Source organism: Bombus vosnesenskii, unplaced genomic scaffold (genome assembly GCF_011952255.1).
Source record: "Bombus vosnesenskii isolate JDL3184/JDL3185 unplaced genomic scaffold, Bvos_JDL3184-5_v1.1 scf7180000013340, whole genome shotgun sequence".
NCBI lineage: Eukaryota > Metazoa > Arthropoda > Insecta > Hymenoptera > Apidae > Bombus > Bombus vosnesenskii.
In genome coordinates this window covers 115,214-132,824 of record NW_022882977.1, presented here as the reverse complement: position 1 = coordinate 132,824, position 17,611 = coordinate 115,214, and the positions used below count along the sequence as shown (strand labels likewise).

Genomic DNA, 17,611 nt, shown 5'->3' with positions numbered 1-17,611 from the left:
ATACCGCGTATGTAATTGGTTAGGTTAGCGTAACTTTCCGGGTTAACGGGGCGAAGCGGGATTTCGTTCGAAGGAAAGCGCGGTTTTCGCGCTGGAGAAAAGTTAACTGGACTCGAAGCGTATGCATCTTGAGACCGTTGCCTCGGTTGCAACCAAGCGAAGCTAGGTGAGGTGAGATAGAACGAACTGTAGCTAGGCGAGGCCAGATGAAGAGAGGTGAAGACAGTTGGGACAGGGCGGGGCGCGGCGCGGCGGTGAGGTGAGGTGAGGTGAGATGAGGAGAGGCGCGGCGCGATGAGGCGAGGCGAGGTGAGGCGCGGTGAGGTGAGGTGAGGTGAGGCGCGGTGAGGTGAGGCGCGGTGAGGTGAGGTGAGGTGAGGCGAGGCGAGGCGAGGCGAGGCGAGGTGGGACGAGACGAGGCGAAGAGCAAAAGCAGGAGCAGGAGCAGAAGCAGGATCGGCGCGGCGCAGCGAGAACGCGAACGGATTGCGCTAGAATACAGGTGAGCGTATTGCGGCATGCGGGTACAGTTAAAGGTCAACGCGGCATCTCCCGTAGCCTAAGGTACTTCGTACATCTATCGCCGTCGCAAAGAGCACCGCTTTGTTCTTTAATAGGTCCCTTTCCTTGGCCCAACTACCGACGAATCGTGCACCACCGCTGCTGTCTCGACCGATCTCGCCCCCTTACCTCGCGCTTCCTCTCTCCGAATCTCTGGAATTCTCTTCGCCGTGCGCTTGCAACCCATCGCGTCGTCTCCCTTTCGCCCCCTTTTCTTCTCTTTCCTTTCAATCGATATCATTCAACGCGCCACGCTTCCTCCTTCGTGTCCTCTTTCACGTACGCCCTACCCTTACTTGCCTTTTCTACATACGATTCTACATTTAATCATCGATCGACCAATTTTTCCCCGATAGTCGTCGAAACGAACAGAAAGCAAGCGAATCCGTCGAGTAAATTGTAAACGTGTAAATGCCGATTGGACGACCGATAATCGTTCTATTTATTCGCATTCCAATTATCCGTGCTAATTAACTTGGCGGAACGTGTCCTTTCACGGCTGACGCGGGAAACGCTATTTAGACGAGTTTCTCCGAGCCGCGTCTGTTGTCAACAAACAGGTATGTGCTCGGAACTCGCAGACAAGGATCCCACGATCGCTCTTGGTCGCTCGAGTATTTTACAGCTTTCGCGCATTCCGGCGATAGTTCTCGCGAGCTATGCCGAACGTTCACGAATTCGGAATTCGACGTTGATAAGTGGACCAAAGAAAAAACCAAACAGGATTGGACGAAAGGCGATAAAAGGCATTTTGGTAAGGCCGTATTGAAAGTGGTCGGAGACACGTGGAATCTCGGCACGGAATCGAGAAAATCGTTTGGGGCGGCAATAGAAGTAAGCATCGGAAAATAACGAGCGAGAAGACTCGATAGCTGAGAAATACGCCCACGCATGCCGGTGACTCGTTCTGCCGTATGGAATACAGCACGGTCTCGCTATGGAGACGACCCCAACCGGTCTTAGCCACACGCACGACTCCCATACAATAATCGGTATTACCACCACGAACGGCATCCATTCACGGTATTGCTCGTTCATGAGAATTCCGCGGCGATTTCTTCGAGACATCGTGTCCGCGTCGGCTGCGTCGAAGAGAAAAGGCCCGAACCAGCTTTCCGGTAATAGCTTTTTTCTCTCGTCGTCTAGCCGCGTCTGTCGCGTGCCGTGTCTTCGTATCGTAGCATCTTCGGCGACACGAGTCTCGTTGCGAGATTCGTGGCAATCGATTTATCGTTTGGTCCTGCGTTCGCGCGTTTATCCTTCTAATGGAGAATTAATCGTACCGTTGAAAATGTACTGGCGATCGAGAGAAACGAAATAGAGCGATCGAAGGACGATGACAACGACGATGACAAGGACGATACGCGTTGCACGCGTGTCGTCATCTAATCGACAAGTTACTCGTATTAAGTCATTCGATCAATTACTCTCGGATCGTGGTTGGGACTGGGTCCAGTTTTTCGCGCTTTCAGCGAATAACACGAGTTTAACGCCAATTCCGTTTTTGTCCGACGATCGTGTTTTTCCCAGCGATGTTCAACGAGACGTGTTCCCGCCTCACTGCATGAGCTCCATCTCGAGAGCAGATACTCGTCGCGTTACTTTATGTGTCTTTTTGCAGCATCGTTGCCGCGACTTTCTACGCAACAAAATGGAAATAGGAAACGAAACAGCGATCGTCTCGAGACTCGATCGGTTCATCGTATCCGTGTGCCTACCCGGTCGGTACGAATTTTTACGATGTTGATAACGTTCCAGATGGAAGGTATCGTTGAATCGCGTGTGCCCGTTGGCTCGACGACGCCTACGAACCTCGAGGCGTCCCCGTTAATTTCGGATCACTTTCACCGCGGTACGGTGTCTGGCATTCGCAGCGTCTCACGATCCCCAACGGTCTCGTTCTCGAAACTCGTACGGTATAACCCGTATATATCCGCGCAGCGGTTCTGCTTCTCTTTCTCTTTATCGTTTCCTCGTAAGTTCGATTTTCGTCGGTCGCTCGTTCACGATCGAGGAACACCGTTAGAAGCGGCGATCGCGAACGTTTCGCTGCAACAGGCCGATCGTCGGGTTTTAGAGGCGGCGAAACGACAGCGGACAAACACGCAGGCTAGAAGGTTGCCAAAGTTGAAAGCATGGATGAGGCAGGAATGTTGCTCGCCTCGTGTTCGCGCACCCTACACCGTGAGACTTAGCCTCGCATACGTGCCAATCGGTTGTCTCTACATACGCGTGAGTGCTTCTACCGTCCACGTATTGGTACTTGATCGGTAAGTATGTATACACGCGCGTAAAGTCGCGTCGCGTTGCCTTGCGTTGGCTTGCGTGTTCCTTCCACGATTCGACGTGCAACCAACACTCTGACCTCCAGCGAACGTATCCACGCGTATAAGTGCAGCGCGCGTCCATATCATTTCGAATATCGTCACACTCTCCTCCAGTTTCTTAGCTAAGAAGATGACCGCATTTGTCGGCAAACTAGGAAATTAACCTTTATCTAACAGATATAACCGATGAGAACGTTATACGAGTAGAATGATCGGCTGCGAATATCGCGGGGAACGGTACGCGCACGTTTCATCCCACGTACTTACTTACGTGTGGCTCGTCTTACGAGAGTTTCTCGAACCTTCCAGAGTTTATGCATACCTCGTCCAATGAGACTAGAATTTTCGTTGCGACAGATGGTATTTTCAAAGAGCGCGATCGAATCGTTTCAGAATGACTTTGAGAACACCTTTGAGAACGTCTCGTTCGCTCGTCCTATAGCGGTACAGAACATTGTAATTTTGATAACACATATTGCAAACGAACGAGAACGAACAATTGTTCAAGGTTGTCTCGCGCGAAACCCTGAAATCGGTGAACGAGCACGAAATTTTCCTATTAACAAGCACGCAACGTGTACAGCTTACACGCGGTATAACGCATTCGAATACATTAGTAGAATACTAATATCGTAATACCTTCGCGTTGATCGAAGAATCGAACGCGACGCGACGCGCTGTTCGTTCACGACCGGTCGAACAATCCTCGAATATAGACGTTCCATCGTGAACGGTATATAATTTACGAGCGATCGGCCGATATTCTTTTCTGGACGCACGGGATAGCACGGGACCAGACGCCACGGGACGAGATGAGACGGTAACGGGACGGGACGGGACGGGACGGGACGGGACGGGACGGGACGAGAGAAACGCATACGCACGTGTACGCGTATTTACACGCACGTGTGTGTCGAGGTGCATCGGACCAGAGGACAAGCGCCCGTGAAAGCCAGGCTCGCCGAGACCTATGCGCGAGCGGTTCGGCGTTGCGTTCGTTCATTCAAGACGAGAGCCACGTGCCCGAGGCTCCCAATCCGACAACTACGCCACTGCTTTACCCCTTGCGATTCACCTTTCGGATTTCAGCGACCGATCGCGTTCTCGCCTTTCCTTTCTTCTGCCTCGTCTCGCGATCTGTTTTTACTTGCTCCGAATTTCAAGCTACCTTTTCCTCCGCTACGCGATCATCGCGATTTCTATGAAATCTCTGTTCTTCCAATCGGAAAATCGACGAACGAACGTCAAGATATACGCGCGGCACTTCGACGAAAGTAAACCAGGATAAACCGTACCTACTGTCTGGAGTCTGTCGGTAAAATTGACGCGCTACAGAAAATTCGACAGGCGGACGAGGGTGGGGAGGAAGGGAGGGGGAAGGTAGAAGTAACCGCGTACTCGGATCGATTTGATCGGGCCGAGATTGTCGAAATTTCGCTGCGTTGGTCGAGTTTCGTGGTTCGAAACGCAATTGAAAGATTCGCGTACTCGATGACGAGTTACCGCAAAACCTCGACGTATCAATTGGAAAGTGGTACATCGTGGTTCGAACGCCTTTGGCAGGCATTCCGCGATAGCTTGTCGAGCAGGCACGCGTGCATTCGCCGTCTCTCTCTCGTCCTTCCTTCTTCGCGCGAGCCTATACGCGTCTCTGTACGCGCGTACATACGTCCGCTTTCGCGTTTGTGTTTACACAGAAGACGAGCGTACCTCGAATTGGCGCGCCAATTTTCCCGCTTCGAACTGATGTTACGTACTTACGCGCCTCTATCGCCGAGATTTTGACTATCCACTGATCGAGCAACGTACTCGAAAGCGGACTTTTTACCATTTAATCGGTATTTTACGACAAATTGTTATGTTGGAACGTCGATTTCTCGGAATTCGCTAATTTAGAAGTCCCTCGATACTCTGATCGATGGTTTCGCGCGACATGCTGCGTTTCGTTCGCGAAAAGGCGTGTTAGCAGAGAAACGATGTAGATATCGGGGTGGATGAAGAAGGATAAAGAAGATTCGATTAGGCGTATTAACCGTTTGGGTTGCAAGCAGCGCGATCGCGCTGTTTAGATTTTGTATGGGAAAATCCGAGTATATTTGAACGGACGACTTACAGTATTTTGTTTTTCATTGTTATCTTCTCAATAATTTTTATCGAACAAAACTCGAAATATTTATAAACTAATAGTACGCATATACAGGGTGGTTGGTAACTGGTGGTACAAGCGGAAAAGGGTTTTTTTAATTTCTTTTTTTTTTATTAATTTTTTCATCGAGACAACGATCTACAGTGAGATCCGTCATAACGAGACGCGATAAAGCGCACGCGTACCGAGCGAAAATTCAAAGTCGATTTTCTCGAAAACAAAGCCTCAAACGAAAACTTTTTATTCTATATTTCCGACTTCCTTTTTCACGTAGAATCACCCCCTTTTCGCTTGTACCACCAATTACCAACCACCCTGTATAATAATATAGATGTATTTCATAAACCTAACAAATATGACGAGCGCTATTGCGCCGTTTGTTTCTCTTCGCTATCGCGCTGTTGTTGATATTTCGATCCTGTTTTTTCAAACAGCCCTGCGACTCAAACGGTTAAGGACAAACGTTACGAAGAAAGCAGCTTCCGGGAAACTGAAACGAGTGCAGATTTCGCTTAGAAAACGGACGAGACTCATCGAACGTGTTTTATTTCGCTATACATTATGCTTTTTCGTTGATACGCGATAAAACAGTTGAACAAACAGACTCGACGTGAGGCGACGGTGATGCAGAAACATCGATGCCCGATCAAGCGACGACGACGGGAGATCACGCAACAACAGCTTTGGAGAAGATTGCGCGTGGCGTGGTTTTAGCAGACAGCCAGAAACCCCTTTCATGCTCGACCATGTACAAATACACGTAGGTGTAGGTACGAGCGCGTTAGCGAGCTGTGTGTTTGGATACGGACAGGATGTGGGTCGCTAGCTCGAGTCTACGAAACGGAGTGTCGCATACCACGCTTCGTGCGTTCCTTATACGTTTACATATGATAGAGATTCCTTTGCGCGACACCGCGCGCACGCACAGAAAGATCGGAGACTCTGCGAAAGCGAATATACACTGTGTACGAGAATAAGATAGATAAGGTAAAACAGAGGGGACAAGAGAGACGAACGAAGACGAAGGTTAAAGGAAGAAAGAGGCTGGAAAGAAGGAGAGGCTGCGAGAACCGCGCCCTGCCCACGCCGAGCGCTCGACCTCGCGCGCTTTCAAACGTTTCGTTTCGCTCCGCGTGGATGAGCTACATATCTAATTTCCACGCTCGTTCCTTTTTTCCATCGGCATGCCGTTTTCCCCTAAAACGCAGCTCGAACCGTTATCCGGCAAGCTCGCACGTTCAGCGAAAGCAGTCGACTTACCTGTGTGTATCCGCTGATGCGCCTTTAAATGCGAACTCTTCGTGTAGACCTTTGTACAACCTGCAAAACGAAATAGTTACCAATACCGTGAGCGTTGCTACCGTTTCTCTGACAATGAAAGCATCGCGTCATCCGATCGTACCCGTAGCTCGCACGCTCGGCGCGTTTAGACTTCTCACAACTATGATATTATACACGTACGCTATGTACCGTATGTGTGCCATTAAGCGCCTTTAGGAGTCGGTTACCAATACATCTGCTGCGGATAAAAAGACTCGACGAAGCGTATACAAGTACGTTGACGATTACCAAAGCAGCGCAACACTTACCTATGAAATCACAGTGATGAACGCGTCTCTTTTCCAGCTCGGGATTGTTTCGCCTGTTGAATTTCGTGGTGATGCTCGGGGCCTGAATTCTATGAGGAGCATTCATAATGGACGGCTGTGGATAGGGTGGAGGCGGCGTCCGCCTCGGTGGAGCCCCTATCGGAGATCCAGGATCGGAAATCGGCGGCGTGAGCGGGGAAATGTACATTAACCTAGTCATCGAGCCGTAGAGCGGTGACGTCGCGCTGCCACCGATCTGATTCCCGCCTCCGTGGTGAGTCGTCGTCGAGTCGTTGTTGTTATTATTGTTGTTGCTGTTCCCGGTACCGTTATTGTTGCTGCTGTTGCTGTTACCGTTCGCATTGGCGTTGTTGTTGCTGTTGTTGTTACCGTTGCCATTGGCGTTGTTGGCGGTACCGGTGCTGTTGTTATTGGCGCTCGTGTTGTTGTTGTTGTTGTTGTTATTGTTGTTATTGTTGTTATTGTTGTTGTTAGGGGGGAAAGTCTTGAAAGCGGCAGGCGCGGTCCGGTGATGAACGACTTGCGGGCCGGTTGGGGGGTTCGGATGACCGTTCGCGTAGCCCGACACCGAGTTCGAAGCGGGTCCTTCGAGGAGGTGCAAGGTCGGTGGCGGAGGTAGCGGTTCGGTTTTGATCTCGACAGGCGACAATACCGGCGACGAGACGTCGTCGGTCTCCATTTTGACGTGCGACTGCGAGCCCAGCATGTCGGCGTTCTCCGGGTCCAGCTTTTGTATACTCGAGGTAATATCCTCCCAGAGCGGCGGCCTGAGGAACACGTCGTCGTCGTTTCCCGCGGGCTGACTCCTCGACGAGACGAAGCTCGCTTGCGGTCGACACACCGGCCCACCAACCTCGAAGAAGTCCTCCATTTGCACCGAGGACTCCCTCGGCTCCTTCTCCGGGTCATCTTCGTCGAGCTTCTGCAGTCGGTCGAGATCCTGTCTACATAGCAAAGTGTCCAGGTCCGATGCCTGCTGGAAATAGAAGACGGACAAAGTGGAGAATACGAGTGGAGAGTTTCAGTTGCGTTTGCGCGCGATTATGCACCATCACGATGCTCCGTCTTCGCCTGGCTATGTCGGATCGTCGCTCGTGCGAATCGAAAGCCGAACAAGCAAATAGCGCGATGGGTCGGGAAGGACGATATTTGGGGCCAGTCGGAGCCGGTGTAGCTTAAGCAAGCAGCAAACAGGTAAACAAGCGGGTGACTTGCGATATGCTGATTCACGAAAGCGCATGCGGCACGTTGTTCTCGGTTAATATGCAACGACCGCATCGAGGGCTGTGCAGCATGAGGTCTCCCACACTGCACGCCTTCGTATGCCAGTTCTATGATGCATATAACGACTGTATAGCACAGCCGAAGGGAGAGAAGAGGAGACGAAAAGAAAGAAAGGGGAGTAGAGACAGCACAGTTTCGTCTCGAAGATGGGAGGGAGCGGGCCAATGCCGCGTCATTCTTTGCATGATTTGTACACGCGCAACGCGCGCCGCCCTCGTGCGCCGTTCTGTGCGGGCCATGCTGTGCCTCGACTTGCCTTTGCCTTGCCTTGCCTTGCCTCGCCGTGCTCTCCACGCTTTCGACGACTACTCGTACTCTGCTCGCTCAGACCGCATAACATTCCGAATATTTTAATGCGTCGCTATACAATCGCTATATGTAACGCCCCTTTCGCGCCTCTATCTCTCTTTCTCCTCTTCCTTTCACCTGGATGCGTGCATGAGCAGTGGCTTTATCATTTTCACGCCGGTTCGATAAAATACGATGCCTCGGAAAGCGGACGAAGGACGAGGCACAAGGTAGGTAGGTACTTACCTATATGTTTCCATAAGCATAGAAACGAGATCGGACGGGCGTACACTTTGAAAGTTCAGCTCGAAGAATTTCGAAGTACCCCGTCAGGCTCCGTTACGACGCGAATCGAAAGAAACGGTATGGAATACGTAAGGTGAATTTTTAAGCGTCATCCTCGTGGGTCGGATTTGTTATCGAGGCGTAAAGAATTCCTATTGCATAGCGTTCGCGGTACACCGATGCGAGATCGCAGATAAAACAGGTTGAACTTGCCCCCGATTCTACCACTTTACCGCGATTAAGTAATTACGAAGAGCGACGTAGAACCGGAAAGATTCGTCGCAAATGACAGAGTATCGCGCGCGCTACACACGGAACAAGAGTATCAACGAGATACGAATTGGCAAATATCGCGGATAAGTGGGAAACTGTTGTTTGGCAAATGGGGAAATTCTGCATGTTTTAACGAAGCAAGATCTATGGTGAAGTTGACGCGATAAACAGCCGAAGCCCTTTTACGACGATATCGAAGGTAGAAGATAAAAGAAGATCTCGATGATGGAAGAATGGATGAAAAAAAATCTCATTGGAAATTTTTGAACGATTCTGGCTCACCGTCCGGCAAGCTTATATAGTGATTTATGAATTATTTACACAATGAATTATTCATCGTCGGAAGATTGGTATACTCGCAACACTCGATCGTACCTGATATGCAATTTGAAAAGGAGTTTGTAGCGAGGTACGATATGCGCGCTTGCGCGCGAAACATTATATTTAAATGCCATATCGTCTCGACCAGGATGGATGCGGGCTCTCGTGCGCGTTCATCGATAAAATAACCAGCAACGATCGCAAACTGCTGCTTTCGTCGTCGTATTGTTATATCGCGTGTAAAAGGAAACGACGACGAAAACGGTAGAAAAGAGAAGAAAAAGAGAGAGGGGAAATTGGTGAAACGGTAGTCGATGGATCCTCGTCAAATTTCCTTCGTCTCGCGTTCTTCGTCGTCTTTGCCTGCACCTAGCGAGACACACGCAGTTAAGAAAAACGTTGGATACAAATTTTGCAGAATCTTCGACAGACAATGCGCCGAGTGCGACGCTGAGCGGCGACGCTGAGCGGCGAAGCTGAGATTGACTATTGATGAGACTATTAGGAGGAATTCGATAGTCGTTGATATTGTTTTTCAAGTGCCGCCCTTCTGCGCTCTCGGTTTTCTCGTCTTTTTCTCTGGTCGTTCAGGTCGGTCCGAGCGTGTCTCTTGACTCACGCCGTCGCGTCGCGTCGGTCTCTTTTTCGCGTTGCGATAATGATAGTGCGGAGCGTGAGCAAAGTTCGTCCATCCGGCTATTAATGCGCGTAATCATAGAGTCAGGGCCGTCGGTGTTAATAATGCGTTTTCGAATCTGTCAGAGCGAGAACGGACACCCACGCAGTCGATAGATAGCGCGTCGTCATCGTAGCTGGCGTGTAAGATGAAAAACCTTTGCATCCGTGTTCGTTCGCTCGTGCCGCCTAGTATTTTTTATTCCGACCAATCGCAGCTTCGCGGCCTCGCGACTCGCAAAGGAACGCGCAAGCGCACGCGCGCCTTCTGCCCCCATTTACCGCGATTCCACGATTAATTATCCAATTCGCGCACTTTCTGTTCCGAGTTTCCCGCAGAGTAACGACTAACTAAACTCAAACATCTGCTCTTCAATCGAACCGCATTAGCCTCGATCTTCTGACATTTTGCAGCTCCTTCACGAGGAAAAACATTGCGCATACGAGATTTTGCAGAATCGGCTCGGTTTCAGAGATCGAAGACGCAAAGATGCGTTGGGTCGGCAACTAAGTGATTGCGGACTTTGTCAATACAACCTAATGACAAGATCCGTAATCACTTAGTTGCCAACCTATGAGATACGACGAAGGCGCGAACGAGGGAAACGCGCGGTTTTCCGGTTTCTCGCGTCGTATATTCTAATTATGGGAAACGAATGATAGAACGAGATCGGCAACGGTGTATCGACAGGTTTATCGTTCGGTGTATTTATCGAGTGCCGAGGCAAATGGAAGGCGAAAGATGAATGAAAAGCCGTGAGCAGGAAAGCGGCCATAGCGTTGGCGGTAACGAAGCGTAGCGCGCAGAAGCGAGCTCGCCGAATCAATCTGGCGAGGCCACACCCTCTGACCTAAAGCCGTATTATCGCGATAAATGCGCGGGCAAATGTCAGCCGTGCGCACTGTCGGCCATTTTTCTCCAAAGCTTTCGACGAACGACCTGCCAAAATCGTTGCATCGACCTCGCGCGATCGTACTCGCGTCCTCGACTATCGCCACGCGGATTACTCGCTCGCTCCGCTGTCTCGTCCTCGCGTCGCTTTCTTAGGAGTCGAAACAGCGAACGAGCAACGCGATGGTCGACCAAGCGCTTAATGGCGTTACGAATCGAACTCGAGGAAGCTTCATTTAGGAGCCAACACGATGGAAATTAAGGGACGCGTAAATATCTGACTTCACAGGGAAAATCCGTGCACGTGGCTGCTACGTTCGACTGGAACAGCTCGTCTGTGACTTCGCTCCGCAGCCAACTTGCCGCTAAGATCGCGTCACCAGGACTCGAGAAAGAGGAATGCGTATGCAAGTTGTACGAAAATAATGGTGACCGTACAACAGTGTCCTTTCTCGTACGGCAAGCCGGTAATTTAGTTAAATGATGGCGCGAGATGGGCGACGCCTGTGGCCCGAACAACCTACCATTCGAGTAAGAAGAAGAAGAAGAAGAAGAGGAGAAAGAAAGTTTTGGGACCAAGGCGAAAAGAAAGAAACTGAGGGGGCGTGGCACAATCAAGGATTAAGTTCAGATGCAAATTTACGTTTCTCGAGAATGCCACTTGCCACGGCTCCTCCCTCGAAAATCGATCAATCCCTCGGCTCCGGTTCGCCAACTTTGCAGTTTCGACAAGCTGCCCGCGTCCTTCTTTCGTCCATCACGCGCACAAATTTCATATGTAGCGGCACATGAGTCGATGGAAGATTCGAATCGGTAGAGACTCATATTCTTGTGCCTCGGAGTGCCAACGTTGTTTCGATTTGCTAGGTTTAAAGGTAGACTCCGGACAAAATATTATCGCCGGAGTTACTCCAACTATGGGGAACAGCAAGTAATTCCAACATAGAAATTCTTCAACGATTCCAATGGAAAACTCTAAGATCCTTAATAGATGCACCTTGGGTATGTTACCAACGAAACAATACATCGCCACCTCAAGATACCCACAGTCAAAGAAGAAATATGCAAATTCAGTAATAGATATAGCATAAGAGTCAACAACCACGAAAACCCACCAGCTACTCAATTACTCGACACGTCGGATCAGATCCGCAGGCTAAAAAGACATCTAGATTCAAGCACTAGATTCAATTCGAATCAAACACACGATAAACACTTATTAAACACGACATAGTACCACGCGAGAAAAACTTACTTGTAAGAGAAATTTTGGTTTTTCCGTCCCTTTTATTAAAAGTTCTTCTTGCCGAGGATTCGAACTCCTCGCGACGCGTCGTCTTCAGTTCTGGGCCTTAACGAGCGTAGCTGGATGCCCCGCCAAAAACTTATAATTCTCAATGAGACTTGATTGTAAAATTCATCCGGAGTTACGTTTGAACTTACGACTGACTATTGCAATTTTATCACTCGTCTCTTTAACAAACCAACGCGTATAATAATCCACCTCAGATATCGTCGCGTGCGATATCGAGACGAGGCGACGTCCATTCGGAAGATAACCAAAGATCGCGACCGTAGAAAAGAACAGGAAGCTGCCAGCCAGACCGATGACCTACATATCGAGTAGCCAACTACTTATTTCGCAAGTTTGAGTAGTTGGAACACGGGAAACGTGAATTTGCTTCGTGCTACGGACAAAGGAGCGGAGTCTGCACGTACAAAGTCGTAAAGGAAGACAGCTACGCGGTTCGAGTGATGGCGGAGCTAGGCGAGGCAAGGTGAGGATTTATCCAAACGACGAAAGAGGAGAAACGATAGCGGTCGACGAAGAACGGTATCGCGAAACGCGGAACAACGGCTAGAGAAGGCTACTACGTTTGGCAAAGAGAGAAGGAAAATACCATTCATTCGCCTATGTAGGAATTTTCGGATTCGATGTTCGTGCAAAAAGGGAAGCGTCTCTCGCCTGGTCTCATCCTGGCTCTCTCCTCTTCCTCTCTTTCTCCTCTTGGCGTTCGGTGTTCGAGGGGGCTGTACTGCCGCGGACACGTAGATTCTATCTTGCCATTCAACCGCCTAGGTAATAAAACTCTCGCGTCCATTATTTACTTGCATTATCGTTACTTTACGCCCACGTGGACGCGCCACGTATTTATGGTGAAATTATTCAGCATTATTCCGCGGATATGAATAACGCGAGAGATACGACCCACCGATAGGCGGTATAATTCGCTAAATTTTCAAAAGTTCAGCAAGAAGAGAAAGAAAGTTGTTTTCTCTGCGAGGGTCTCGCTCGAGTTCCACGCGGTCGCTGGAAACGACGAAGAGACGTACGGACGACAACTGGAAGGAGACGGCGCGCGAGCGAACGAATTGCTTTCCACGAGGGTATCATTGTTCCCCATACATATTTCGTAACTAGATTGGCATTTCTGATGCAAGTCGAGCTACACTGACCTTTAAACAACTTTCTTTAGGCTACGCGTGACTTGATCTCAGAACTCGGCTTCTCGGTTGCCTCGTTCACCTACTTGATACTACGTGTTACGTGTTAGGTGGTGTACGCGCCTGTCTACACGCTCCGTGTTCCAAGTGTAAGAGCATTAAGGCCTGGAACTGCGCGATTTCCGATACCTGCCGATCGACAAATCACCTTCGAATCGAGTTATTCTTTCTTTCCTAGAACCTGCGCCGCCTCAAGATATCGCGTCTCGACAAATCGTCGTCACGCTATCGAAGGCTCCGACTATCTCGCGTGTACGATCCTCGCGGACGCGACTCCACCAGGCGAGCAAAGTTTCCGTTTGCTTGTTGCAGTAAACGGACCAAGCTCTTTCCGAACAAATCACAACGCACGATACGGAAACGAAATACCTCGCTCGATGAGAATCACAAGTGGCTAGTTCGCAAGGGAGCGCACTTGCATCATGCGCGTTACGCTTAGGTTACGCAAGTTAAACGTTAGCGTATCGGCGGTGACGGCGAGTTAATACGTCGGTTAAAATACATCGTGGCGGAGTGAAATTAGTGCGGAAAGCAATACGTGGGATACTTAACTTCACCGACAGTATCGCAGGAAAGATCAAAATGATTGCGCAAATCCGTGTTGCAAATTCTACTAATGGTGTCTGTGTGGCCGTATTTAGGTGTATAGGAGGGTTGATAAATTAGGTTGCAGTGGCCGCGACGATGGTAGAGATCTGTTAATCCAATCGGTTGCAATTTAGCAAAAGAACTCGATTTCCGGAAAAATGCGTCTCTTATTGGAAGAATGTGTGGCGAATCGGTACCAACAGGACGTCGACAGGTCGATGCATCAACGCGGCGCAACACCTACCGGGCGATCCGCGGGTACCAACCGCCAACACCAGGGGGCTACTACGACGACGAGTCTGTCTATCTCGCTAGCGGTCGAATATACGATGTCACGATACAAATACCGCATCTAGCGAGACTCCCTGTACGTCTAAGGCAGGGACTACCGGACATAGCCTTACTGACGAGTCCACCGGTAGTCCCGGGACGAAACCTTTTCACCTAGCTCCAACTACACCTCCTACAAATGCAAAGGAAATTCGAAATACGCGCGTTTTGCGGATTGAACTAGCCCGGTTACCACGCCCCGTAACGCTGACCTGGCGTATACGTGGCGTTACCGTTAGGCCGCCGACAAATTGCCGTGGTCGAAATTATTCGCCGGTGTTTTTGCTTTGAAGGGCGCGAGACAATCGCGTCGAAGAAAATCACGCGACACGACGCGCCGCGTCTCGACGCGCTCGCTCACGATTTCACCGTAACCACAGGGCAGGAAAATTTATGCGCGCAGACCCACTGCGCTCTCCTGCCGTTAAGCGTATCATAAATATGAAACAGAGGAAACGAAAGGACGTTCGGGCGACAATGCGCCGGACGAAATAATACGTCGCACCGAGCGATGTCTCTTCGGCTACTTCTCAGCCTGCACGCTGCGCATACCACACGAATACTCGCGTTATTAGAGAGACGAAGGGAGGAAAAGCGAAGCGGATCGCGATATCCTTGACGTCGGATACGAAACGACGACGATGGTCGACCGGACAGTGACTTTCAGACCAGAAAATTACTTAATGAATATGGACATGCAACGCATTATGGGATATTAAAAGGCACGTGCGCACGTGCGCGCGTGGGCACATCTTCGTTGTTTCGTGCCCTCCCATCGCGCTGCTTGACAGCCGACAGTTTGCGTTGCGTTAGTCAACGCGCGACGAACCAACGCACCCCTCTCTTCCCTTAACCTTTGCATGGAGCGGTGAAGGGTCGCGCGCAAGCCTAACCGCGCAACACAAGATACCATTTCACGCTGTTTACCTACGAGAAAAGGGGGGCCACGTTTGGAATCGACCACGGCCGTCGATACCTGCCTCTGTCAATCATTCGAACGTAATCAAATTCTCGTCGAATTTTCTCCCCTTTCGGCTCGATCGGTCAACTATCCCGCCCCGATTCTCGTTGACGCCTTCTGGTCGTAGGAAACACCCAAATTAAATTGGCCCGGTTTTACGGCTGTTTCAGCCTGGAACGTCTACACGCTGCTTCTTTTTAAAAACGTGGCCCGATCGATGTGGAACGTTTCTATCGATAATTTGCGCAAGTCGCGTGGCTGATCTCCGGTTGGATATATCGTTAGGGCTTACGGCACGGCTGGTAGGCCGGTTGGCTCGCCTGCCGCTTCATCATCGATCTCATTGTTAGACGGTCGTCTCACGCGATTCGCGCATCCTGTGAATCCACTCCCCTCGTTAGGAACCACGCGTCGTATATTACACGAACATGCCGCATACTCGCCAACGCATAAATCTACGCGCAAGGACAAATTGCCATTAAATCGAACCATTAAATCGAAGCGACCGGCTTTCCTTGCTCGGCCACGAAACCTCGCCGCTGCTAAGAAAAACTCGTCTTGTTTCTTTCGAATCGCGTCGATTGCCACGATTCTTACCGTACGGTTTTTCTTTCGGAGACGTACGTCCGCCATAGTAGCAACGAAAGGATCATCGTTTCAAGTTGAAGGGGTTGCGCAGAATCAGGCGGCATTACGCCGATAATTCCGTGGCGATTAAACGGCCGGCATCGTGCGTTTTAAGCGAGTGTGCTTTTTGCGCTGACCGTTTCATTATCGTACCTTATTAAATTTCCAGGTGCAGCGGTCGGATGATTCGCCGTCTCGCTCGTCCCTTGTGATCACGATCGCCGCTGCTCCACGCGCACGATGATCGACGATCATGGTCGCTCGGAGGAGGAAGATTATCGTTATCGAGCCAGAGCAGTTACGCAATGACGCGCATGAGTCACTGAAAAGTCGTTGCAGGGTGATCCCTGTGGCAAAACCGGGATCACTCTTGGCAACGACGTGCCGCATTAGCGTGATTACACGCTTCGCTCGCGGACGAGTCAGCTGGTAGCGCGTTCAACTTCCGTGCTACCTGGCCATCCCCCTTGTAATTTGCACCTGGTGCTTTGATTCTATCTACTCTGTGCGCCGTAATCCCGATAATACCACCCCCGCTTCGAAGCTGTTAACACACAGGGACGCAAGCGGTCGCCAACTTTTTCCATAGTCGCTGTTCCATTCGCGTTGCACGATCGCTGTGGCTACCTTCGTTCGCGTTCTCTTACCGCGGTTTCTCATCGTTCGGTTAAACAGAAGGAAACGCGTTGGCCGGCCAGTCAGGTACGGGTGATGCTATAAATCAAAAAATGGAAGAAACCGTTTAATCATCTTGTCGGCTCGCGGTTCGTCCGTATACGTTACAAGGATCGACTATTACGAAGGCGTTGTTGCGTTGACGAAGGCTATATCGCGGCTTTCCGCTCAGAACATCGTTATGGTCTCCCTCTTTTTATATTTTCTCTCTGTCGCTCGCTCGTTCGCTCGCTCTGTGTGTAGAAACTCACGTAAACTCGGCTGCTAACCCCCGCCGCTAATGCACTTTTAATTAATTAAACGAGCCAATGGGGCGGCCCCTGTTCCTTCGTAGTCTCGTGCCGACCTCGCGTGTCGACTGTCCGCTCTAGGTGCAAACTCATCCCTCCGGAGAGAGAACTCCCTTTCCCACCCTCTTGCCCCATTGATCCGTCCTTTTTCATTCTCTTTCAAACTGTCCTCGCGCTTCCGTTACTGCCCGATATAACCCTAGCTTAAAAGCTTTTAGCCGACAAACGAGCCGCGCGATCCTCTTCCCAATCACGTGGATTCTTTTCTTTCCTAGCTATCGTGTCCGCTCGTGTTCGATTTGGACGCGCGTATCAATATCAATTTCAATCCTCGTTTCTTCGAATTGACTGGGAAAGAGAAAGAAAGAAAGAAAAAGGGAAAGAAAAGAAGGGTACAGGTATACCGATATTTTTCAACACTAGAATTATCACGCCAGTCAAATTGACTGGTTTTACAAGTTTATTTTTAAATTCCTACTTCATGTTATATCTTTTTTCCGCAATGATGTAATGACTTTCGCAATAATTAAATGAATAATATAATGAATTTTTGTTTTGTTTTCTATGCATTCAAACTGAAAATAATTTTGTATCAAGGCTACTTATACCAATACCAGACAAAATGACTGGTGTTTACCGAAGTGTAAAAGGGTACTGTAATCTGTTTATCGAACACCAATTAACCAGTTTCCTCGTTTTGTACAAGTTCCCACGCGTTTTTACCATTTTTATCGTGTATCATTCGATGTGACGATATCAGTTGTCAGGAAAATTTCGGATCGATCGCTAGATCGCTAGATGCTAACGCTAGAAATACCACAGTGATCAAAACGACTGATTCTACAATTTTATAAATGTGTCAACCCTCGTTAAAAACATAACGTACTACATAACATGGAATTCCTTCTGCAAGAAAGTAATAAATCAATAAATATACAAATATTCTATTACTACGTATTTTTTCAGGACCAGT

The 17,611-nt window shown here is 49.6% G+C and overlaps 1 protein-coding gene across 2 annotated transcripts in view; it reads right to left on the bottom strand.

Annotated features, from left to right (window-relative positions):
- LOC117236095 (putative uncharacterized protein DDB_G0291608) overlaps window positions 1-17,611 on the bottom strand; it is a 44,765-nt gene that overhangs the window by 2,628 nt on the left and 24,526 nt on the right. The window contains exons 2-3 of one of the 2 annotated variants that reach the window (XM_033498757.1): window positions 6,624-7,620; window positions 6,295-6,354 (exon numbers count right to left, since the gene is read on the bottom strand). In XM_033498757.1, coding sequence (XP_033354648.1) covers window positions 6,295-6,354; window positions 6,624-7,620 — 1,057 coding nt within the window. The remainder of the gene's footprint in view (window positions 1-6,294; window positions 6,355-6,623; window positions 7,621-17,611) is intronic. The other variant, XM_033498758.1, reaches the window with a different exon arrangement.